Genomic DNA, 25,800 nt, shown 5'->3' with positions numbered 1-25,800 from the left:
CTAAGACTGGCCTGCTGTGCTTTTCCTTTCCGCTCATGTTTGGAACTCTTCTCTGCATCCTCCTCGAGGCACGGAGGGGGGAATTATGGTTTTTTCCTGGCAGGAAGTCTGGTTTTACAAAGAAGTGCTGGGTCTCTCTTTATAGTTAGTTCCAGAGGATGGTACAGTCAATCATTCAAAGCAGCTGAAAGCATTTTCATTTTTTTAAAGAAAAGAAATTGACAAATGAGGGAGGAAACTCTGTGCAATGTCATTCAACAACTGACACCAGAGATATCTTGTGACGGGAGGACAAAAAACCAACCATGTGAAACGGGGGTTAAAAATAACTTTTTAGGAGCAGAAAAGAGCAATCAAAAGTCAGAGGGGGAAACGACAGAAAAGGCTTGGCATCTGGGTAAGAGCGAGATGGAAAAACCTGCCAGGGAAAGAAGGCTGACACCACCTCAAGTGTTGGTGCCATCCTATTTCTGATTTTTGTGTATGGTTCTGAAAGCTGGACAGTAGAAGAAACTTACTGGCCACGCTGTCAGGGTGGTGGTGCTGGGAGTTGCAGTCCAAACAAGAATTTGCCCATACATTGCTTAGGACCAATGAGCGTGATGCAACAAAAGGAGACAGGCAAGCAAGATATAACCCCACTCGGTGGAATATCCGCATAGAGCACAGGTGGGCACAGTCTGGCCTACAGTCGTGGACCACCACCCCCTTTTGTGGCCCCTGAAGCTCCCCAATAGCTCCCCCAACTCCCTCCCCATAAATAAATCTAAGTGCAATTTTGGGAAATATCTGCCCAAAACCATGTAGAAATCTCCCCCACTAGACATGAAAATACCCCTAACTGATTTCCGAACTCTGTGTTACATCCAAATACCAGTTTTAATCCGCAGTCTTTCCTAAAATGGCAACAGGAAATGACTGACATATCTTCCTGCTGGCATTTTGAGAGGGGCTGCAGAAGAAAACAGAGGTATTGGGGCTTGCTATGTGTCTGGAGAAGTACAGCCTGTGGGAGGTACTGGGGAGAAACCGTCCTCTTTCTCCTCCCCAACAGTTCTTCATCCCCATCGTACAGGATCGACTCCTAGACCCCCAGAAACTCACGTGGAGAAGCAGCACAGCAGCAAGGAATGACTGGCCCTGGCAATAGCCAATCTCTTCATCGTAGACAGAATAGGCCTGGGAAAAGAAGCAGGAACGGTCAAGAACGTCCATACACTCGCTCAGCCACAACCCATCCCACAGACCCCTCGGTCGTCTGCAGAGATACTGTTCAGCATGTGTTTGACGGTTTGAGAGAAAAGAGGTTCTCGGAATGCAAAATCCTGGGCTGGGATTCTAATGTGAGCTCTAGTTATCTCATGTAGCTGCAGGACGGGAAAAGGACAATCCCAGACCTCACATTCAAAATGCAGGGACAGTAGGAAGTCCAGGGGTGCATTGCCAGCTCCCAAATTAAAGCAGACAGGGTAAGTGTTTTTTACATTTGCCCTTTCCCCCTACCAATTTATGCCAGGATAGCCACATTAAAAACACGGCTTTCAAGCCCGGGCGCTCTGCCTTTGATTGGAATATCAATTATGCAGTGAGAACCGGGCGGGGGGCAGGCACAGGGGTCCCTCCGGTCCCTGGGTCGCATCCCACGCAGAGCTCATCCTTTTTAATGGTGCCTTTTTGACAGAGCGCTTTGGAGGAGGCCAGGAAGCCAATGTTGCATCCCTCTGCCAAACTGTCTCTGGAGAAGGACAAGGAGGCTTTCAAAACAGAGAATTCAAAGAGCCGGATCCTCTGGTCAAACAAGGTAAGGGGATCAAAACAGAGCACGGAATTTTTTCTCCCCCATTTTCTTTCTCCTTCTTTTTTTAACCTGCTAATTGCCTCTCGCATTTTAATGAGCAGCTCCAACATGTTTCTGGCTGCCTTATAATGCAAATGAAGGGCTGAATTAATTAGTCTGAGATACTTGGTGAGATTTTATGCGGTGCAGGAGAAAAACAGAAGCACCCCACACTCCTTGCTAGTGCAAGGGGCTCACCAAGGTCAAACTAATTTTCTATTGCAAAAGTGGGCAAACTTTGTTCCTCCTGCTGTTTTGGACTACAGTTCCCACCATACCCTACTGTGCTGGCTGGGGCTCCTGGGAGTCAAAGTCTTAAGCCTCTAGAGGACCAAAGGTATCACCCTGCCAGCTCTGCTGGGAATGATGGTTGAAGTCAAGGCTCTTTGGTGTAGGAGTGAGATGCCCAGGCACTCCAGCTGTTTCAGAGTGCAGCTCCCACAATGCGTTTCCATTGGCTGGAGCCATATGGAAGCTGAAGTCACCAACACCTGGAAGGTCCATAGTTTTCCCCACCCACACACCTGCCCTCTTTTGCAAGTCCATGAGGCAGTGCACTTTGATCAACTTCCCAAGGGCTCTGAAAAGATAATCAGGGTCAAGAGGCACAGTGGGCAACCATTTTGCAGTTATCCTAGCCTGGAACACACAGACTATAGGGAAGACTATCATACAAAGGCCTCCCTCCGGCCGGTTCAAGCAGATGGTGGCTGGAAGGAACTGAAGGAAGGGAGGAGGCCCCATGAGCTTCTCCAGGAGAACTTGGAGGACAACCTATCCCTCACAAAACAATCAAATATTTATGTCTCCAAATGGCTTCATCATGCTTGGTGGAGGGGGGGGGGATGTCATTTTAGGGCTGGAAAAGACTCTTAAAAACAAGTGATCAGAAGTCACTTCATGCTTTTAAATAAGCCCCTTTCTAGGCCGCAGAGTCCCAAGAAAATGTTCCCATGATCCGTAAAGGGACTTAGGCCGCACATGGGGCCAATAATTCTCCTCTCTTTGGCTCCGGGGGGGGGGGGGGGGGCAGTGGGGGGCCACAAAAATGGATCTGAGGCCACATGCCATCCATAGGCCACCTCCCTCCACTTTAGGAAGAGAGTATGTCTTGATGAAAGCATCTCAACCCCTATCCCCTGGGGTCTGTTTATGGCTTGCTGCAGACAGAGATAACACCAAGTTGGGTTCATGGTCACCCTGTTATATCTTAGGTCTTGAGTTCAGGGGAAAGAAATCACTGTGCTGGTCTCAAAGGTGGGAGTCCCCCATTGCCAGAGTCCAAGAGGCATCTCAGCCCTGAAAAGCTGAGAAGACCAAGCATCCCAGTACCTTGCATATCTTGTACAAGGAGTCTTGGCCATCTCCCCCGGTATCCTTGAAGTAATCATGGGCAGGGAATGTCCGGTTGATGTCGCGGGTGATGGCACTGTCTTGGGGGGACTCCTGCAAAGCCACAGAGAACGAATAAGAGGGGAAACTGTTAAAAGTCTGAGAAGCCATTAAGATGGAGGGATACAGGGTCGCCATCTCTACTGGCAGGTTCAAGTGAACAGAGAGGCAGCAAACGGAGCTTGCAAGCACAACCCATATGGGCTTGCTCCTACTCCGCCAGTGAACATGAACCAGATGTAAACATCCTGCTTAAAGAAAAGGCAAAAAGCAGCAAAATGGTGTCAGTTGCAGATCTCTGAAAAGTTACTTTGACTGGGCAACAACTCCCAAATCCCTCAGCCAGCAGTTGTTGGAACAAGTGAGTTTTCGAACCTCTGGGCAGGTCAAGCTATCGTTCAAACCCCAGCTTCCGATCTGGAAATCTGACACAGGCAATTATGTGGAAATTATTGAGATAAGCCAGCCTCTAGCAAACCTGGCGGCCTTCAAATGTGCTGGGAGTGCTGCCACTGCTACCAGTGACCAGGAATCAAATTCCAACACATTCGGAGCATTAGAGTTTCATGGAGATCTTAAAACTCCACTCCCTGGGCTCCAATCTGTCTCTAACTCAGAAGCTATTCAAAGGGCAATTGGTGGACTTGGAGGAGGAGACCTGTCTCCATCCATAGCAAATGATGTACCTGGGCAGATAAATAGATAACTCCCTTCCCCCCAAAGGTCCTACAAGAGAGTTGTCATGAAGATTTTATTCCTTTAAAGAACCTTCAGCCCAGGCTCTGATGACTCTGCTCCTTTAATTTCTTTTGGGTATCAAGTCCTGAAGATGTTGGGAAACACAGATCCATGCTTTCAAGGGTGGCACCTTTTGAAGGTAAGGGTGTGCACTAGTGTGAAGTGGTGGGACAGCGCACACTCAAAATGGACCGTAGTGCAGACATGAGACTGAAAGGAATCCTGCTTCTTAGAGTGATTTGGAAAGAGTACAGGAAGACTCCCCTTGCGACCTCAAGCATGAAACCTCACCAGCTGTTAGCACCACATCAAGATGAGCAAGATTTCAGTGGGTTTTTAATGGCTCCCTCCCAATTAGCGCCCTGACCACAGAACCACTTCCTTATCTGGATGACGCAACGCCTTGCTGGCCTAGGGTTCACTTGGAGGGGGCATGTAACCAGCACTGAACTTGGCAGAGGGAGACAGAACAAGCTGTCAAGTACTCTTCCACAATTTGTTTTGTTTTAATGGGACAAGATGTAAAATTCCCTCTTACAATCAGTTATTTTTAGCAGCATGGAGTCCTGACCTCTGTGCCTGGTGGTGGCATTTGACTGGGAGAGAAGGACCCTCCCAAATTGCCTCACTGCCCATTGACAAACCAGGAACAGGACTGACAGAAGAAGGACTTGCAGCTCATCCATTCCTCGCCTGGCCAGGTTACTTCTCTAGACCCAAACTCCCAGACTACCTTGTGGCGTGCCAAATCTGCTGTTTCCAAGCTTTGCAAAAAACAATCTCATGGATGGCTTGCAAGAAGGACGCAGAAGCAAACTGGCTTGTAGTGGACCAAGGTCACTGGCCAGAGCAGAGGTGTCGGTACCATTTCCCAGCTGGACGGAGAAGGGGGGAAATGTACGGAAGTGCTGAACATTTTTCCCTTTATAATTCTTCAGCTGGCTGGTACAAATGGAGAGCAGCCTGGCCATTGTGTCATGAGCTCCTATTTTTATACCTTGCTGTGAGAATTGGCCGGCTGGGCTATTTCTCAGGCTTCCAGGGGCAGTAGGGAGGAGGGACAAAAAGGAAACCCTCAAGAGCACCCGCCCTGGGCTATCTCGGGTTGCAAGGAGGAAAGCGGGGGACCCATGATAAATGGCAGGAACATGGAGAAAAAGGAAAAGAAAGCTGCAAAGAAAAGCAGAGTGGCAGCTTGCTAGGAGTACTGCAGTCCTTCCAAAGAAAAATGGCTGGATTGACTTGAGGATCAGGAGAGCACCATGCAACAAAAGCTACAGACCTCTAGGGAAGAGACCCGAATATGAGGAAATCTCTCTTTCCCCATTACCTTGAATTTTTGGAAGGGACAGAAGCCCCTCCTCAGAGTCAGAGCTTGGAAAAACTACTGCCTAAACAGAAAGTCTTCAGTGGAAGTCTAGTTGTGGATTACCAAGTGCTAGGGCCACCTTCCTTTGTGTTCTGGGTTCCCAATAATCCTTCACTCAGATCCCAGAAAACAGCCTCTTTACCTGGCATGTAATAAACCTGTGGAAGTCACTGCCACAAGATGCGATGGCCGACACTCACTGGGTCTGCTTCAAAAGAATTCTGCATTCTTGTAGGACAAGGCAAGTCATGATGGCTATCAAGTATTGGGCAATGTGAGAAAGGTAATATGGGATAGTGTGCTCCTGTCCTCCTGTGAACTTTCTGCTGGGGCAACTGTGGGAACAAAATGTTGGACTGGAGAGGCCTGGTTTAGGCTGATCCAATCCACCTCTTCTCTGTGTTCTCTTACAGATCTTGGCCTGATCTGGTAAGGCAGTTTCCAGAGCCTTAAAATGTGTTATTTCTTATGGTACACATACCCACCACCTAAAGGCATGCTCTTGGGTTTGCTACCCATGTGCCAAAAGGGGCAGTTTGCAGAATGATATCTCTTCCTCCCAGAATGTAACAGTTTTGTGACTTCTTATTTCCCCCCTCCATAGACTCGAAGTACATACTGAACAAAAGGAAGGTTTCCAGGGCAGATCTTGCTGTAATGAAAAGAAATGGCAGAAGGGAATTTCTATGGATAGAGGATCCTTGGGTGAATTTTCCATTCATTGGTGCCTTTGGTCATCTTTCCAAAAAGCACGATACCATTAAAAAAGGTGTCGAGCAGAAACAAGGCACTCACAAGAGCACACACACACACAGTGGTTTCATCCTGGATACTGTCTGCATCCAATACATTTTCACAGGATGCTATTTGTTCCTTTAATTTAAATTCCATTTACTCTGGGGAGGCTGGGAAGTGGGGAAAGAGGCTGCATCAATCAAAATCGTTATTTCTTCCTTCAGACTTGGAACAAGCGGCTGGCTGAGCATTACACCTGGGAATAGAGAGGTTTCATATCACAAAGCCTCAGCCCCTTTGTGCCCCACTGACAGTTAGATATCAAGAAATGTGAAGAAGTACACAGCTTTATGTGCCATTCAAAGAAAACGTTTGCTATCACCGGTCTTTTTGGCCAAGTTCTGCCGATTGTCTTGAACCCCCGTTCGATTGAGACCAGGTGAAAATGACCGGCTGAGCGGCTATTTGATACAAATATAAGCTCCCATGTGAGATGGTTTCAGGCCAAATATGGCAATAAATCTGATTCTAAAAATAAGAGTGAATCCCCAAGTGATACCCGGCCTCTTCAGCTGTGCTTGTTTCCTTTTAGGGCTCAAGTTTCCCACAGGAAAAATCATAAAGAGAGGCACTTGGTTTAAAAAACATAAATAAAATAAAACAACAATCAAAACTGACCTACATCATACATGCGGATGGAGCAGAGAGTCACCCCAAAACATCTAGTCACTGCTGGCACACAAAAGACTGTAAAAGGGGGGAAATGTGGCCATGATTTCTCTCTCTCTCTCTCTGAATGTAAGACAAGCAATAAGGAAAATCAGATTTATTGTTTTTTAAGGAAAGAAAGGAGACGCACAGACATCATCCCACTGAGTTCAAGTTACAAGACAGCTGGGCAGCAACGTGAAAAACAGAAAGCAATAGAAAAGCAAAAGGGAAGACTATAATTTTTTTTAAAAAATCTGTATACGAAAAAATTAACTAATGCAAACTTTTATTAGAATGGAATGATTGCAGGATTCACCGTGTACAATATCCCTGACAGGTGAGCATCCAGCCTCTGCTTAAATACCTTCTGGGATGGAGCAGGCAGTTCTCCTGGGACCTTCAGCCAAAATATCGGCTTCCCCATGATTTCCACTCATGGGGTGTAGCCCAGCCTTTCCCAAACCCTATAATGCAACAGTACGTGAATCCATCCACCTCTTTCAAACCAAATGAGACCTAAAACCAAAGCAGAATTTCAGGAGGAATGGAGTCTCCAATGCATCTGAGTAACCAAGGACACCCAGGGCTTTTGTCATTATTAAAGAATGCTGTCCGTAATTTTTTAGCACCGAGAGGGGAACCAGAATACAAAGCTAACAGGCAAGTTAAAGGGCAAGTTGAAATGCCACTCAGCCAGCTGGGTTTTTTCAGAAACAAGAGACCTGGTTTCACAATGCTGCTGCAAAGCCATGTTCAGCATGTGAACCCGTTAGATCATCCTGGGTTCCCCAAAGCCCACCTCGCAGGGGTGGCTGGAGTGAGGACAAACAGGAGACGCACATGGTCAAGGAAAAGCCTACACCTCAACAGAAAAAGGCTCTCTTTTCCTGGATGGGCAGTGGTTCATTGCTTCTGGCCCAGACTTCTGCTCCCAGAACCAGTGGTTCAGACTTCTGCTCCCAGAATCCATGGTAATTGGTGGTGCTTGCTGAGGCTTCTGGGAGTTGAAGTCCAAAACATCTAGCAAGCCAAAGGCTGAAAACCGCTGGCTTAAGAAGAGGACACCACCACTGTCACAACATTGCACACCTGCAAATAAACACAGGTCTGTTTGTGGGCAAGTTACCTGTTCCCAGATCTTGGGAAATTTACCATGTCAGTTTAGCAGTTCCCTAAATCCTCAGGAGGATTACGAGAGCTGACATCTGAAAAAGTGCCCAAACTCACAGGTGGATTATGGGAGGTGTTATCTGAAAACATGACTTTTCATGTTGCTTCTTCATGTGTCCGCTGCTTATCTTCCCTCTTATAGGAGCTATGTTAGACAAGCTTCATTGTAGTTTAGATCACTGAAAACTGAAGGCCAAGTAAATTCACAAATGCTTAAAATCCTTGGCCAGTTTCTAGAAAATGGGCAATGAGAAGCAGTGACAGATCAAAGTCCTCCAAGTCTTATCCAGCGCAGAAAATGCTCCACACAGAAATATGGCTGCCAGAATAAATATACCAAACAACGTTTATTTTTACAACCTCTTCTCCAATTGCTTTTATGCTTCTGCCAACACCCCAAGGAGATATGCCTTTGGGGAATTTTGGACTTTCTTGTTTCCATAAGCTGTTTCGGACATCCTGAACCTCTTTCTCTCCTCCTCCCCTCCTGGAAGAGTACTTCTGCTTTCTATTTTTCCCTAGAATAAATAAATAAGCTCTCTCATATATATGCTGGTTTCTGTCAAACTGTCAGCCCACATGACATGTGCAAAAATGAAGCCTGCAGAGAAAGAAACTACCTGGTCACATTTGTCATCCCTTTACATACACGACTGAACGCTTGTTCCATCTAAAGACGCAGTCACGCTATTTTTTCCTCATTTCCCCCTCATTCTGTAATTACTGAGCAATGCTTCTGTTTGCAATGCAAAAAGTCAGCCTGGAGATCCAGAGCTATAGAGTGTTCGGATCTGGTGCGTTCCCGATGCCACCCTGCCATCCTCTCTCCAGCGCAAGGGAGAAAGGTCTTTTTTTCGGGGGGGGGGGGAGGGGGTTACAACTCCAATACACCCCCCCACACACAGGACACACTCTCTCCAGCCCTGTTTTAACAGATACGAACCTGCAGCCTGGGGTGACAAAACCCTTCAGCATTGTTATTCCCTCCAGATGCTGCAACGTCTATCCTCCCCAGTTCCTGGTGGTTATTTTATCCTAAGTTTACAGTCTCACTAAAAGCAAGGGCTTGATCTATGCTGCCTATGAGAGCATCATATACGCTGACTTCACCTGTGGATATGCCTTTGAAGTTACTTAGAAATAAAGATTGGACAGTGAGCTCTACATCTAAGTGGGGATTTGAATCCAAGCCTCCACAGTCAATGTCTCCTGGCACTCTAACCCCTATTTTGCTTTGGCACGCTGCTTCGGTGCCATGTCTAGGCTCTTTGAAACAAGGGGTAAGGAATCTCTTATTTCTCTGGAAAACCACCAACTGGGAGCCCAGGAGGGTTGGATGCAGCCCATTGCTGGACCTGAAGACTCCCAGTTTACTTTCTTTGCCAGTCCATGTCCCTCCAGAAAGGCCCAACCGAGGCCATGAGTGCACAGTTCATGACTGGTATGTTTTAAAAGCCTCACACTGTGGAATGTGAGCCCTCAGGCTGGAGAGTGAGCCAAGGGAGAACTCGCAAAAATGCCACATGGTTATAAAAAACACATACACAACCCAGCTGAATTCGATGCGGCACAAGAGGCCAATCCCATGTTAGGGTGGCTTCATCACCACACAACCATTGGACTTTGTGGCCTAGGAGAAAGGGAGCAAGCTGGGGGCACCTCTTTTAAAAAACATTCACTCCTACCTCTGACCTGGGTACAGCGATTCCCAGGATGAAGTTGAAACCCTTGCGCAGACCTGCATGCACTCTGCTGCAAGAGAAGACGAATTGTGGCCCTCCAGAAGCTGCTGACCTGTACCTCCCACCATTCTTCAGCTGATGGGAGTTGGAGTCCAACAACCTTTGGAGGGCCCACTCATTCTTAGTCCATGGCATTATAGCAATTTTAAAAAAGGGTACTCAGATGCACCACTTGAATGTCAGGTTTTTAAAATGTTTAAATCTGTGTACAATCCCAGAGCTTCAGCAGTTCCCAAATCTGATTTTGTAGCCCCTAATTCCTCCGTACTCCCTTCTGAAAAGGGTCACGTTTAAAATACTTGTTTTTGAAAACTGTAGATGAACCCCAAAGCCATTTTGTTATTTTTAGGATTTCTGCGCAAGCCCTTCAGAGGGTCTCAGGAACAAATAACTGGTCCTTGGATCCTGCGCCACTGCGCAGCTTTGCTTAAAACTAAAACATGGCCTTGTATGACTCCTTTCCATCTTTCCCTCCCATGACCAGCAAACTCAGCCATACTCACCCAAAGGTCAATAATGTAGATGATGTTGCACAATAAAATAAATACACAGTTGTTCAAACCTGAAAAATTTATGAGCCACACACACAGCAGAATTGCCTATTCCTGATATAGAACTTGGGATCTCTGAGCACAGAAGGGTTTCTTTTTAAACTCATGCATGGCATTGAAAAAAAATAATAAAGGGTCTAGACCTCAGGCTTTACAGAGAGAATCTCCATAGGAAAAAATTAAAAGGTGTGTATGTTGTGCCAAAATGTGTACTCTTTCAACATTTTGGGGAGATTAGAAATAAGGACAGGCAACAACACAGCCAAGAGAGCGCAAGTGAACTAAAGCATACCGCATTTCCAGAGGCGCACCAAATTTTTAAAAAATGGTACTGTTCTGAGTACATGGAAAGACTTAAGGTGTCTTGAACCAAAATGTTACACAGGAATAGTTAACCAAGGTTGGGAAGAAATAATTTTGGGACTACAGTTCTCAGAATCCCCCGATCAGCATGACTATGGGGAGATTCCGGGAACTGTATCCCAAAAATTAATTTTGTCCTGCGTTCTGGAACACAACTGATATCACTAGGTTCTTTCGCTCAGTGAACCATTTTCTCAAAAGATAAAATCTGCCAGCCTCTATTGCCTGTAACTTTGTGTCTCAAAACCTACCCATTTCCTTAGCCCCTTGGCCCAGGTTCCACCAACAGCCCCTTCCCCTCGGTCTTGGCCCATCAAAGCCCAATGAAGATCTTTCACCTTTCCACTCTTTTCCCCGAGACACACACCCCAAAAGTTGAGCTGACACTGACTTGTCCCAGAAATAAATGTTGATGAACATTCTGCGACATCCCAGGAGCTCACCCAAATGACATGAAGACAGTCGCCATATAAATATTTGGCCCTGGGGGTCAAATTTACAGGGGGTCAGAGATTCCACTCTTTCACCATCATAGCCTCATCCAAACAGCCCCATCTTATGGAATACTGGGATTTGTAGTTTGGTGAGTAGAGGTTAGAATTCTCTGCTAGAGAAGTTGTAGTTCAGGGCAGTGTACTGGAGTTCCTCACCAGATCATTTTAAACTACCTGTCAAACAGGATCCTAAGATTCTTAGATTGTGGAGAACAGTGTCATGATAGTTATGAAAGAGGTATCAAACCGTTCTAACTATGCTTGTGCAGACACACTCCTTGCAGCACAAGTGCATTAACCTCCACGATTCTGTCAGCTGCAAAATCAGGGCCTTCCATGGTTTGGGATTTTTGTGAAGATGGGTTTGGGAAAGGTTACTCCTCTTTTTTTGGGGTATCAGCTTCCAGAAATCCCCAAGCCCTTTGCATGGCCATTTCTTCCCCTGGGCAATACTGTATGCAAATACACTGTGGCCACCCACTAGAATACTTCCCCTCCAGTGCATCATACAAACCATGATCCCATTTTACACATAATGCATCTCTCACAAAGGCTTTCACAGTCTAACAGAGGCAGCAGGGAGTTTTCTCTTCCCCACCACCCCCAGAACATGAGTCAGCTTTGGGACCACGCTGTTTTCTTGAAGCGTGGGCACAACCCACCTCCAAATCTCACCAAAAGCACTCCTAAGAAGAGCAGGAGAGTGGTTGTCACATCAAAACCAAGGCCTGTCTGGTCCCTCATTTTGGTCCCACCTGCTGGGTACAAAGAGCTATCCCATCCTCCCAATACACATCCATCAAATATTGCCACTGGTAAGATTCATCTTCTTCTTTGCACTTTGCATTTCTGGTTTCCCAAAAGGAATCAGTATTTGCTGTTTTTGAACAAGCCCACCAACTCTAAGCTGGAAACGTCGGTGAGCATTTTCCAACTTTGCAATTTCACCATTGGAATCCTTGTATGCTGTATCTTTAAAACTGCAGTCTCAATTTCCACAGGCATATAGGATCTCTCTCTTTTCACCCTGGCAAAATTTGTTAGCGTGCCATGTGTGAGAGGCACCCTGATTTTAAACAGCATTTGGGTTACTGTTACAAAAGGAAAGTTTGCTGTGAGAAGTGCCCTCCAAACAAAAACTGCACACCCTCTGCTTGTTTCCAAAATAACCCTGTTCAGTTTTGTTCCGTCGCCCGCAAATCCAAACCAAAGGCAAGGACAAAATCATTTTCTCCGCTCATTTTTTTTCTTTTTTAGAAAAGGGAAAGAAAAACACTTTATTCAGCTGCTAAATTTGGTCTGCTCCAAAAGTCATCTCATTCACTACATAATTTTTTTTTGTTTTCAAATGCAAACACTGGGCTCTAAAGCACAAACAAACATCCTAATTTTGATGGTGGGTGGGCGGGTGTCGAGGTGGTAAAACAGGGCACCTAGGACAAGAATAAATTACCTTTCTTTCAATTTAAAAAAGCACAAAGAGGGTGAGAGGGAGTGGAACAGATCCTGTGGCCGCACTACTGCCTCATTGCACATGGGAATCAAATGTTCAAGTTTTTACATTTTTTGCTATATGACTACAAAGGGGTTAAAAATGGGGGATGGAAGAAAAGGTGAAATAGAGAGAGTGGGGTGGGTAGGTGCAGGGGAGGGGTGGGAAATACAATATAATTTGGCCCCTTGAGACTTGGAATATACTTTGGCATATGCACAGACAAACAAACAAACAAACCAGGGGAAAACATCGTTACAGATCACTGACACATTCCCACACTGACGCAGGGAGCAGAAGAGGTCTCCAAACACCTGGAAGTGAAGCAGTAAGGAAGAATATGAGGGTCTCTTTCTCTCTCTCTTTCTTTCTCACCAGCATCACTCTTCCCAAGCCCACTGGCTACCAGTTGCTCCAGGTGGGGAGGGAGAAGACAGCCCCATGATGCTTCAAAACACAGGCAGTGGGGCACAACCCCAACTCCATCCCCAGGACACCTTTAAAGTGAAACTCTGAGACGGCACATGCTTGTGGAAATCCTCGATTCTTCTCCATCAGCAGCATTCCTCACAGAAGGTTTTGTGTGTGGGAACACACATGGACACACACACATTACACATTTATTTTTTCTCAAACCCCCCCCCCCCCATATTTTTTTTGCAAACCTGGACATGTTTTTTAAAAACTCGTTTTGCAGTCCGAGCAAAATCCGCTTTGTTTTGTTTTTTATTGGCCCTTCAGGCCTGGCACCCGTTGGACGGCCTTTTGCTTCTGGAGGCTGAGGAGTCCCTGGCAGCCCGGTGCCGGGCACAGGAGGCGCAGACGGCACCCGAGAGGCGCTTCAAGCCCTTCTGAAAGACGCTGTTGGAGAGGCTGTAGATGACACAGTTGCAAAAGCTATTGCTGATGGCCAGCCAGGTGGTCAGGAAGGAGGCCACGCGACTGCGGTAGACAGCAGAGCTCTCTAGGAGGAAGTAGATGATGTAGGGGAGCCAGAGGACGTAGAAGACGCTGGTGATGCGCAGGAGGACCATGGCATAGCGCTTGTCTGGACAGGGCTGGGCCTCAGTTGCTTCACCACCCTCCTGGGAGCTGAAGCGCACCCGCCGCTCGTTGATCTCCTTAGTGTGCTGCTGGCAGATGCGGAAGATGCTGACATAGGTGAAGCAGACCACGAAGGCGGCCGGGGCGTAGAGGGTGACCACGATGAAGAGGGTGAAGGCAGCCCGGGTCTCCCAGGCATCAGCACACCAGCGGAAGACATCCCCATGGTAGCCGGGCTTGCCCCAGCCAAAAAAAGCTGGCAGGAATACGGCACCCGAGTAGAGCCAGATGAGGAGGATGCAGAGGCGGAGGCGGCAGGGGGTAACCAGGGTGTTGTAGGTGAGGGGCTGGGTGATGGCCAGGTACCGGTCCACACTGATGCAGGCCAGGGAGGCCATGGAGACACTCTTGAGCACTGAGACGGCGTAGCCAAAGGCCTGGCAGACCAAGGACTCAGGTAGGAAGGCCAGGCGGTAGCGCAGCAGTGAGAGGGAAGGCACCAGGCAGCTGACGCCCACCAGCAGATCAGCATAGGCCATGGTCTGGATGAAGTAGCTGGTGGTGTGGTGGTTGAGCAGCGGGGCGCAGTGGAAGACAAAGATGACCACCACGTTGCCCGAGATGATCAGGACGGTGAGGAAGACGATGATGACCGCCTCCAGCAGGCAGATGTCCAGGGCCTCTGGGTAGCCAGCCGCCAAGAGGCAAAAAGGCTTGCCCCCGCCATTGCTGTGGTTGCCCCCATCACCGCTGCTGCCATCCAGGGAGGCATTCATCTTGCAGCAGGCCCCTTGCTCATTCCACTGGCCTGGCTGCTGCTGCTGTCATTGCGGCTGCCGCATGTGCCGCCCCGTTGGAGGAGAGGAGGAGGAGGAAAAGAAGGAGCGTGGAGGTTTCTCGGAGCTCCTGCCGGGCATTGTCCGCAGGGCTGCCACCCTTCCAGGCGCCCAGCGCCCGCCAGCTTTTGGATAACCAGTGACACTCCTTCCTCCTCTGCAACACGCCACCGCACAGCTGTTTGGGGAGGGGAGAGAGGTGGACAGAGGAGAGAAAGAAAGAAAGGAGGAAGGGAGAGGGGGAGAAAGCAAGGGAGCAAGAAAGAAAAGAGGTTGGCCTGCCTATACAAAGGGGGGGGGGGAGGGAGGATAGGAGGTCCAGCAATGGGGGGGGGGGGGGGGGGGCTTGGAAGAAAAGAAAAGAAAAAGAGGAGAAGGAGGAGGAAGATAAGGAGGAGTGAGGAAAGAGAAAAGAGTATTTCAGAGCATCCCTCCCACCCTCCAAGGATGTGCTAGCTAGCCACAGATTCCCACCCCCATCACTGCAGGTCTCCCACTAGCCAAAGTCCTTACTCAGCAGGAGGCAGCCGCCTCGGCAGAAGTGTTGAGGAGGGGATGCTCTAAGGGGCAAAGAAAGGCCACCCCCCCAGGCTCAGCTTTCCTCCATCCTTCCTTCCTTCCTTCCTACCTGCAGCCAGAGACACAAAGGCCGGCAAATGCCCAGCACCCGCAGAGACAGAGAGAGAGAAAGAAAGAGAGAGAGAGAGAGAAAGGGAAGGGAAGCAGAGGCACTGGTCTCTCTCTCTCACTCAGCAGCTGCAGAAAAGAGCCCTGTGTGCCAAGGGAGGGGGCAGACCCCAGGTGCTATTTGGAGGAAGGAAGGAAGGAGGGATGAAGGAAGGGAGGACACTGCTGAGGACCTCCCTTCCACCAACCCACCCACCCCAGAGCTGCAGCAAGAGGGGCGGGCGGACTCTTCGCAGGCAGAGCTCCTCCTTCAGGCTTCCACAGAAGGGGGTCTCCAGATCAGCATTGCCTCCACAGGCGCCTGCAAGCAATTCAGAAGGGGAAAGGAAAAGGAAGGGGGTACACACACATGTGCGAGATGCACTCAGCCTTGGCACCTGTCTATGCCCTCCCTTCCTTTGCATCCCAGGAAGAGGGTGAGGGTGTATGTACCTTTCCACTTTTTAGCCAATAATCCAGCCCAGATCCCTCATTCCTTAATGCCATGCACCCCCTTCCTCCAAAACATCCAGAATGGAGGAAACTTCCCTGTGAGTCTCCTTCCCCTTCGAAAAGCCTCCCCACTTTCCTCTCCAAACTTGAAGGCTTCCCATCGCTGAGCAGCTCTGCCTGTCCCTTTCTTCCACAACTCAGGTGCTCATTGCAAATCTCATGCATGCTTTTATTTTATAGGATTTTAAGATGTGTGTCTCCGGATTCGCTGTGTTACACGGGATCGCAGTCCACCTGGTTCCTGGAGCACTTTCTGAACCCAGTCCCAGACTGGTTGGCACTCTCACATGCCCAACTTTGGAGGTGTTCTGTTTGGCAGCTATGTATGGAGTGGGGCAAAGAACAGCCCAAGATGACCCCACCATCAAGCAGCCAGCGAAAGAAGATGATTCATGGCCAATAGGCATAGAAGCACAGCGGAGGCAGGAAAGCAGAAAAAGCTTGGCACACAAAGCAACCTGGAGTTTATTTAATGCCATTCAAGTACTTTCTAAGCTTGGCACAGGAGACTGGGGCAGGGCAACAACAAGCCAGAGAAGAAGAAAAGGGACACCTCTGCCCACACGAACATGCCTCTCTCCTGCTACCACCTTTACACAGCAACACTAAGCCCTATAAAAAATTCATGGGGTCACCATAAATCGGCAGGCGACACACACACCTACCTCTCTTATTACAGGCAAACTAAATGAGCATGAAAAATACAGCTGACCTAATAAAGACTTACACCAATGAAGATCTGGGGAATATTTTTTTCTTATGGCGCGCATGACTACCTTTGCTTTATCATTGTCTTTATAATTTTATTGCTGTGCATCACCTGAGCAGTTGTCTTTTAACGAGCTTCTCCCCAAGAGAAATACAGTGCGCCCTTGGCTTACGCGGGGGATCCATTCCAGACCCCCCCCCAAGTAAGCCCAAAAACGCGTATGCTCAAGCCCCAGTCACTTGAATGGGGCTTGTGCACGCAGCAGCGGCACGCGCACAACACAGGTGCGCACCCCATTCATTCAAATGGGATGCGCTGCCCTTTGCACCCCACGCGCAGCTCTACACAGGTTTGAGTGTATGGTCAAATCTGCGTATGATGCGGGCGCACTCACTGTATTTCAGAAATAAACACTGAAAACAAAAGTTCTTCTCCCAGAAGGGTGACTTTACTGTTGGCATCTATCAATTCTTTCAACAGTTGTTCCCATGTTGGCCCTCTCCAAGTGTCTTGGAATACAACTCCTATCCATACTGGTTTATGGACATTGTGAGTTGTATCCCAAAACATTTGGAGAGCACCAGTAGCTGTGGAAGGCTAGTGGTTGGCCAATAAATGACAATATCCCTTTCTTAATCCTTTATACAGTTCAACAATAAAAACCCTCCAAACCAGAGACCTGAACAAAATAGCCTTGATAAGACGCAAGCATCCTGCACTTTTGAATACAGAGTTCACAGTAAGTAGTGTACGTCATTCTTCATTTCCAAACGAAACCCAAGCCAAGTTTCTTCCCTTTTCCCCTTTCAAATTAGGTCCAGGATAGAATCTGGGTTCACAGCAGCACATGAAGTCCATTCCAGTAAGTTCAAACATCAGTGAAATTTGGCGATCTGGCAAAACACACCCTGGAGTTACACGGAGCTGTGTCGCTTTAGGAAACGGAGCTGATGGTTTATGGATTTAAATAAAGACTCTGTTTATTGATCCACGCGCGCTTAATGAGCGATTGCATCCCTTTGCCGGTCGCTCCGTTGCCATAGAAACAAGAAACATGCCCCCCAGGACCAGACTTCATTCTGAAGGCATTTCGCCATTTCAACCAGTACTAAAAAAAGTAAAAATAAAAATGTTTTGCAGGTAGAAAATTATCCATCACTGGTCCAAGATGCAGTTTGGGAGTGTTTTGTTTGTTCACTGCTCCTCTGCCTAACCCCAACCTGGCAGAACAAACCTTTTTGGCAGAAGGCGGACTAGGTACCCACCCCTCACCTGTGGGATAACACTTCTGTTGTTGTTTTTGTTTAAATCATTTCTGATTTATGGCAATCCTAAGGTAAATCCATCTATCACATGGTTTTCTTCAGAAGATTTGTTCAGAGGGGCTTTGCCTTTGTCTTCTTTTGAGGCTGAGAGAATGTGGCTTGCCCAAGGTCTCCCATAGAAGAAACCAAGGGCTTCTATGGCTGAGTGGAAATTCAAACCCTGGTCCCGAGTCGTGGTCCGATGCTCGAACCACCGTACCATGCAGACTCACAAAATGACATTACCTAGAGAAATCAATGGTAACTACGAAGATAAGGAAGGGACAGAGACTGCAGAAGGCATAACAAGTACTTCCCAGAAGAGGGATCGATGTTTGTGCCATGAGAATCTCTATGCCAGACTCATAATTGCTTAAGCGACGGTACTGAGGGGGGATTACCTGAATTGGAAGGGAGAAAATGTGGGACTGGCACAGAACACAACACTCCAGAATGGAGGAGGGAATAAAGAGCTTGGAAAGTAAAAGAGGAGGTTCCCACTCTTGTTTACAGTGTAAAATTAATATGGAGGGTAAAGTAGAAATTTTTAGGCTCAAAGGTTCAGGAAGACTTAGACCATTTCATTCTGCATCCCCACCACCATCATTACATTAATGCCAGCACAAACAGGGAGCGGAGGAACAAACTAACCACAAGTGAGCCAGAGAAATGCGCAGTCACTGTGCCTAGCTAGAATTAGCCACCCTTTGCCTTCAGAGATGGTTCAGATACCATAACTTTATCTGAACTGGTCAACCAGTAACCTCAATAGCATGGAAATGTTCCTTTTTCGGACTACAATTCCTAGGAAAAAAAACCCGGCAGTCCCAAAAAAGGAACATTTCCAAGCTCTGACTAGTCTGTCATAGGTGAGGTAGTGGCAGCATCAACTGGATGACTTTTCTGTCCTTTGCCACCACATTTTGACAGGCTGCTATGCTGGTTACCACAAAAACAGGAATTCTGCACATGCCCATCTCCCTCTTTGGCCATTCTCTTCCATTATGTGTTCATTTAATAACAGGTCTGTGTTGGGCTCCTGGCAAAAGCCATGGGAGATGTACCAGCAATCAACATGAACAGCTTAATGATTTAAAAACCTGCACACCAATAACTGAAATGCTTTAGATTTTCACCCATGCTTTGGTGCAACTACAACAACCAGGTTTGGACATTCACCATGATTTTATGTTCTCTCGCCACTTTCCAACCTCCTATCTTAAAACCATACACTCTTATTTATTTTTTTATCAAGTAAGGTAAGAACACAGTACAGCTTTCCTGCTCTGAACAGCACAGATCTGCACAAACAACATAATATGTAACAAATATACACAATATTGCCAGAAGTTGAATAACATTATTATATACAATAAATTTTAAAGAAAAGCAGGCACACAAATTAAAGAATCCCACTGAACTCTTGTGTGCACAGACTGGAATGTTCCAGGTATTCACAGATGGAAGTATAGGTGTCTTGTGAACTAATGAAATAAAGAATAATTTTATAGAAGTTGCATTCACTCCTCCAGGAGCAAGAGCTATAATGCAACATAAACACACATTAGAGAACTCAGCAGAATTCTCATTTCTGCACATCAGTAAGTTCCAGGAACCTACGTAAGGACATGAGTTTGGCTACCAAGGAACACAGGAGGGCCTTTTGTTTAATTAACCAAGGAATAATTTTTAGAGGTGCACCAAACACCCTTACACAAGTCTTCATTACCCGCAATGTACAGTCCCATCCTTCCCAGCTGGTAGACATGTTTGGACCACAACTTTCATTCAAAACAAGATGAGATTAAAAGACAGATGAGGTATAAGTGAGGAAGGGGTTTACCTTTGTGATGAGGATGCGGTACTTCTCCACCAGATGGTCGTTGTTGTGACATCCCGCAAGCAACTGCCAGACCTCCCCTCTCAGGGCTTCAGGGACTCCGCTCCTCACCAGCGTCGGCAAGGTTTTGGGCCGCACGCTCAGGTTCAAGTGCCTGGAAGAGAATAGCCAGGCACCCATCAAGCAAGGGCAGTAAGGGCAGTAAGGTGGGGTGGCAATCACCGGCTGAGGCAGAGGAAGGGAGAAATGGGTGACTTGTTGGTTTATCTGGCACTGAGACTATGTCAGTGCAAGGAACAGAGAGGAAGGCCTAGCATGCAAGTGGTCAGGATGATGGGGAAGAAACACATGGAAGGAACCCAATGAGATGGAGAAACAGACAGCACAGCAGCAGTCAAACAGAAATAGAGGTGGCAACAGCAAACTGGAAGGGTTAGAAGCAAGAGAGGTCTCTCTGCCCTTCTCTTTCCCCTCATGTTGTGTGTTTTGTCCCCTATCCCCACAACAACAAGGGAAGCTGTGCAATAAGTTCACAGTGAAGCATATTTAACAGATTCTGCTCTCTGTCTGCTGGCAGGCAAAGACTTTTTTAATCAGACAGGACTTTGGCCATCAACTGGGTTTGGCAGAAGAGTCCTTTAATCGGGGAGAATGTTGCTGTAGTCTTTACTATGTTTCCGTTGTGCATATCCCCCTGACCTCCTAATGAAGAAAATTGGCATGGAACGAGAGCACCTGGCCCCTTGATTGATCGATGACTGATATTTTATGTTTTTTAGCTATGGTTTTAATTGTAACCATAGCATAATAAGTTTTTATTTATATATTATTATTATTATTATTATTATTATTATTATTATTAAACTGTTTTAGAGCTGTTAATAGGACTGCTTATTAATAGTTTTTTAAAAACCTTTTTATGATTATGTTTTCAGCTGTACTTTAAGTGTCTTGGGTCCTGCACCAGGAGAAAGGGTGAAATATTAGACAGACAGACAGACAGACAGACAGAGAGAGAGACTGTAAGAAAGAGAGATTGCTTACCACTTAGACAAAAGGTCTCCCCATGTCTCGAGAATTTTTTCTGCACACTCTTTGGAGACGTCCCCTGAGCCACTCAGGAGTGGTTCGTCATTGTCTGCAAGACACAAAAGCAGGACAGGGGAGGTGTGAGGAGTACGAGACATTGGTGTCCCCAATTTGGGTCGAAAGCTGGTTATTTCAAGTGGAGCTGTTGTGACTACGGGGGACTGGGTCCTCTGTCTTGTTCTGAAAGTGCTATACCAGCTGCACTTGTTCAGAGCTTGCAAAAGTTCCTTTTTTGGTCCTTCAGCTGTTTCGGACTTTAGTTTCCAAAATCCCTGACAACAGACCATGCTGGCTGAAGCTTCTGGGGACTGAAGTCCAAAACAAATAGATAACTAAAGTTGGAGAACCACTGGTTTAGACCACTGCACATTCTTGAAAGTCTCAGCAGCCAATTTTGAGCTATCTTTCAGCCCGTCCACAAAGACTAGCAGCAGACAGTCCTGAAAAAGCCACTCTAATCCTTCTCTGCTTCTGAGACTGCTAAGGCCTTTCTTACCTTCCTCTTCATCATCCTCTGGTGGGGAAGGGATCATTGAGCCCTGGGACCCAGACTGGGGCAGGCGGAGTGCTGGGCTGGCAGTGGTTTTCCGCCGCTCCCTTTCCGATTCACTCTCCAGGCACACGACTTCGTAGAGGGTGTCTGTGCTATTCTTTCGGTCCTTCTGCTTTATCTAAAGGGAGACAGTGTCTGTTAAGTTTCCATTTTCGGGGGGAAATCTTAAAAACAGAAAGAGCTGGATCAACCGACATGTTCTCTGCACAGAGGTGGCAGAAGAGAAAGAATACCTCTGCAACCGTGTTTGTGATGGGAGGGGCGTATATGAAGGAAAGAACACACTTTATGTGTAAATTTACAGCGCTTTATAAATAAAGGTTAATAATAATAATAATAACAACAACAACAACACGCTAATTTCTTCAGTGCGATTTCCAGTTTGCTGGAGATGCAACAAAATCAGAAACCAACACAGACTCATAGGATGAGACCCATCATCATCAAACTAAACCTCTTTTTATTTATTTATCCCATCTTTCTAAATTCAAAACAATAGTTCTAGATGGCCACTGAACACCATCTCAAACCATCCCAAACCATAAAACAATAAAAATCACATTAATCAATGAAGATGGAGACAGTTTAAAATACGGAAGCTATAAGAAGTATCTTCCCACCTGTCCCCAAAGCAACGAAAGCGTAAAGGAACTGTGGCCCTGATGGGAAATGGGAGCAATGCGAGAGAAATCCCTCTCTCCACATGCCTCTTAGGCACACATCAAAAGGCACATTCTATGGCTGACACTCCTTAAGCACATGAGCATATGCTTTAGTGTTTCATAACAACCAAACAGTTGACCTAACTGTGTTTCGGGCACAGAAAGGAAATTAAGGAAGGGTTTGCAGACCCACAGGCTACCATGTGCTAGCAAGGTTTCTGGAGGCCTCTTCTAATTACTGTTTACACCTCCTAGCAACCAGGTCAAAACCAGAAATGCTTTTGAAAAGAAGCCCTCAAGGGTTATTTTCTGTCAGAAAAGGCAGGTTCCCAATTTCTCCCCCAGGCTGTCCTTGCACCAAAATATTTCCAACACATACTAGTGAAATCAAGATTAGTTTACCCTAATCACAAGTACAGTGCTGGCTTTTTCTGTTGCTGTTGCTATTTTGGTTCATTTGCTTGACATTGTTTTTTAACTACTTGTGTGTCTCCAGAAACCTGTTTCCCTTTAGCGCGTTATCAGGCAAAGCCTCTAAACCACCGTTGCAAAAGAAAGAAAACCAGTCAAAGAGCCCAACCCTTGCTCACCAAAGCCCAAATGGGACCTGAGAACAAGCCAAAAGTGAGCAAGATCTTTTTTTAAAAGACACAATGAGAGCCGGTCCCACAAAACAAAAGGCAACGGAATTAGCTCAGTAAGATAAACTTCCTTAAACCAACAAACTTGTGCCTTTAAGAGTGGAGAAATATTTATAGAGGATAATCTATTGTTTCAGTTTCTCCGTGTTTCACCTTTCAAAAAGCAGAATTTCATGGCTGCCAGTGTTACAGGGAGATTTCTATGTGGAACCACACAGAGCCTAAGAAAGTTTTTTGGGGTTTTTTTTGGGACTACAACTCCTAGATATTTCCTGACCCGGTGGCAAGGGAATTCACAGAACTGTTATTCAAAAATTGAACCTCTCAAAAATCCAGTAACCACATGTATGTTGGAACTCTCTTCCTTTTGTGTCTAGAATTGCCACCCTGAAGATCTGGACAAGGAGACAGAGATAATGAGTCTCATCTGAAGAGGACAAGAGAAGCCTTGTAGCTGACTAGACCTGTGTCTATCTGGTCCACTATCCCTCTTGCACCCACTGGCCAGCCAAGTGTCTCTGGAAGCTCACAAGCAGAACATGAGGGGAACAACCCTCTTCCACTACTGTTCCCCATTTGACAGCCTTTGGAGATGTTATGAGATATCAACAGGAAAAGGTGAAGGGAAGAACCCTCTGAATACAAGGGTCACAAAGCCATCCCAAGGTCCCGCAAGTCAGCCTTCTCCTCTGGATTCGTCTCAGAACAATGTAAACCAAGAGCAAGTGAGTGTGGAGAGATTCAAGCAGGCCCCCTTAGAGTGAAGACATAGATATACTTGGACGGGTTCTCACCTGTTTCAGCTTCAGGAAGAAGTTCTCTGTGGAGCTTCGTTTGCTGAAAGGCCAGAAGAGCCTCTCATTTGGGGGACAGACACGGACTTTGGACTCCAAGAGGAACCGGACAGGTTCCTGGACCTCAGTGATGACCAAATCCACCGCTGTGGTCAGGAACAGCACTTTGTCTGAGGACAAGAAAAAGAAGAGCAAGAGAGTAAGAAGTCTTCTTTTCCATTCAGCTGTCTTTACATTCAAATGATAGCATCCTAGAATTATAGAGTTGGAATTTGATTTCAGAGAAGCTCTCTGGGGACACTCCAGGGCAAAAAGGAACTAACCCTTAGGAGACACATTTCATGAGAGCATGAAGAGGAAGGAGGCTGCAACAGTCCCAACAGACCACAAACCTTTTGGCGTTTCTTCATTCACTATCTGGAAGTGTGGTGACTTTGTGTTCCAGCTTCCAGTGATGACATAGGACTTCCCATCAGAGCTTTTGCCCATAGATTCCTAAAAGCCACAAACAACATGAGGAAATCAAGCCTGTGCATACTGTCATAATAGAGCATAAGCACACACCCATCTGGGAAACGTACATACTGGGGAACCAATAATTAGGGTGATTTAATAGTTTTAAGTTCATTGAGCCCTAAACAACTTGTGATCTCAATACTGGAATGATTGCCTTTTCCCTTATGGATCCACTTTGTGCCTTGAGGTCATCTGAAGAGGCTCTTCTGGTTGTGTCCCATGCTCCTGAAGTCTGCTCAGGGCAAAGCATTTAATGTTATGGCACTGACTATATGGAATACTTGTCTCTTAGAAACCAGACATGTCCCAAGGTTTCTTAGTTTCAGATATCCGGTAAAAACATATTTATTTATGCAAGCTTCCCACATTTAATCCAGCCTAACAGCTATTTTGTGAGTGATGAAAAGTTGGCATTTTCATTGTGTAATGTGTATATTGTGTACAGTGGTGCCTCGGGTTACGAAATTAATTCGTTCCGCGGCTAATTTCGTAACCCGAAAAAGCTTCGTAACCCGAATTGCCATAGGCGCTAATGGAAAAAAAGCCGCGGCTCCGCCGCGGCTCCATTGAAAACAGCGCCGGGGTTTTTTCGTAACCCGAAAAAACCTTCGTAACCCGAAACAATAAATCCCTATGGGATTTATTCGTATCCCGAAAAATTCGTAACCTGGGTAATTCGTATCCCGAGGTACCACTGTATATATCAAATCTTACTGATGTATACTGCTTCAATATTTTTGGATCTTTGTCAAATTTAAATATTTGTAAATAAATAAATGCATCTATTTATCTAATGGCAAAGTCTTTTAATCAAAGCAGTCCTTACCAGATCCAGCAAATGCATATCGCCACTCTGCACATCCTTCCCGGGACTAAGGAGGAGGCCAAAACACCTGCAATTATACCCAATACCTTTATTAGTCATTTTCATATGAGACATTTTCCTCCTGGATTACAATCAATTTCTCAGCTTTATACCTGCCCTTGCAACCAAAAGAACACTTGAGATAGTATCTGGAAAAGGTACTAACATTTCCTTAGCACTGTTTTCAGTATGCTCATAAAGCTACAGTTGTAGTTTGTAGGAAAAACCATGGTGAATTGAGGAAGTAGCCCCATAATCTCTTTCCAAAAAGTTGGACAGAAGTAAAAGAAGGGAAGAGGAAGAGCTAGACTGAATGAAAGACAGAGAGCAGAGGGACAAATGCAGAAATGAAATTACCTTTCAATGGCCAGCTCTTTATTTGTGGTCTGCTGGACATAGATGACAATCTTCTTATCAATGCCTTGGCGCAATTTGAAGCATTGCCTGTCTTTGTCTTTGGGGACAGCACTGGAATTGAAAGCAGAGACAAAGATACAAATGATCCCTGCAAAGCCACCTGAAGAAGAGAAGCAGGCTGGAGGACCGCTTTTTACAGCCAGTTGCACCTAGAGAGCAACTGATCAATGTCACAAGGACAGTGAGATGTCCCAGAAAACTGCAAGGAACCATGAAAGAGCTAACAGTATTAGCAACCTTCCTACCATTGGCATCTAATTTATTTTAAAAAGAGGCACCACAGTTAAAATTCAATAGTGAACCACACTGTCCGTTTAGCTCACATTGGGCTGTTATGGCAAGAATAGACAGCAGGTGGCATCATAGCACTAGGACTCCAGGAATAAGGAGGCATAAGCAGAAAACAAGGTCACTGGATGAACCACAAGGAGGATGCAATTCTTCTGTTTTCTGGGCTGGGGCTCAGAAGGATTCCAAGCAACAGAGAGACAATGCTTTCCAATGTGTTTCCAGTTAAAACAGACACACACAACACTTTTTTGGGGGGTGAAGGAGGAGAAGGAAGGGAAATGCAAAAAAGCGTCCAAACATTGTTCATTAACTGACAAACTAGCTAGATGAGAATATGGACAGCCTGCTACCAACTAATGAGCATATAGTCTTTGTCATATTCAGGTCCCAAGAGATAAGCACTGAGCTTTCTGGGGAATTCTTGAGGGCAGAGGATTATAATAAGTGTGACCACAGTGAACATGCA

At 46.3% G+C, this 25,800-nt stretch overlaps 2 protein-coding genes across 4 annotated transcripts in view; both read right to left on the bottom strand.

Annotated features, from left to right (window-relative positions):
* The window catches only part of RABGAP1 (RAB GTPase activating protein 1), a 49,427-nt gene that overhangs the window by 13,435 nt on the left and 10,192 nt on the right, over positions 1 to 25,800 (bottom strand). For all 3 annotated transcript variants that reach the window (XM_042478042.1, XM_042478043.1, XM_042478045.1), the window contains exons 7-15: positions 24,984 to 25,094; positions 24,588 to 24,654; positions 23,638 to 23,740; positions 23,246 to 23,415; positions 21,092 to 21,266; positions 20,551 to 20,644; positions 19,510 to 19,660; positions 3,170 to 3,283; positions 1,105 to 1,179 (exon numbers count right to left, since the gene is read on the bottom strand). In XM_042478042.1, the coding sequence (XP_042333976.1) occupies positions 1,105 to 1,179; positions 3,170 to 3,283; positions 19,510 to 19,660; positions 20,551 to 20,644; positions 21,092 to 21,266; positions 23,246 to 23,415; positions 23,638 to 23,740; positions 24,588 to 24,654; positions 24,984 to 25,094 (1,060 nt within the window). The remainder of the gene's footprint in view (positions 1 to 1,104; positions 1,180 to 3,169; positions 3,284 to 19,509; positions 19,661 to 20,550; positions 20,645 to 21,091; positions 21,267 to 23,245; positions 23,416 to 23,637; positions 23,741 to 24,587; positions 24,655 to 24,983; positions 25,095 to 25,800) is intronic.
* Positions 11,213 to 14,746, bottom strand: GPR21 (G protein-coupled receptor 21). The gene has a single exon (XM_042478054.1). It carries the CDS (start codon positions 14,412 to 14,414, stop codon positions 13,332 to 13,334), a length of 1,083 nt encoding a protein of 360 aa, XP_042333988.1. The 5' UTR covers positions 14,415 to 14,746; the 3' UTR covers positions 11,213 to 13,331.

Source organism: Sceloporus undulatus, chromosome 7, assembly GCF_019175285.1.
Source record: "Sceloporus undulatus isolate JIND9_A2432 ecotype Alabama chromosome 7, SceUnd_v1.1, whole genome shotgun sequence".
Classification (NCBI taxonomy): domain Eukaryota; kingdom Metazoa; phylum Chordata; class Lepidosauria; order Squamata; family Phrynosomatidae; genus Sceloporus; species Sceloporus undulatus.
Note: the sequence above shows the minus strand (reverse complement) of the source record. Positions and strands in the feature narration are given on the sequence as shown.

Excerpts from the sequence above, each read along its gene's own strand:
- GPR21 (XM_042478054.1), bottom strand. The coding sequence starts at position 14,414 with ATGAATGCCTCCCTGGATGGCAGCAGCGGTGATGGGGGCAACCACAGC.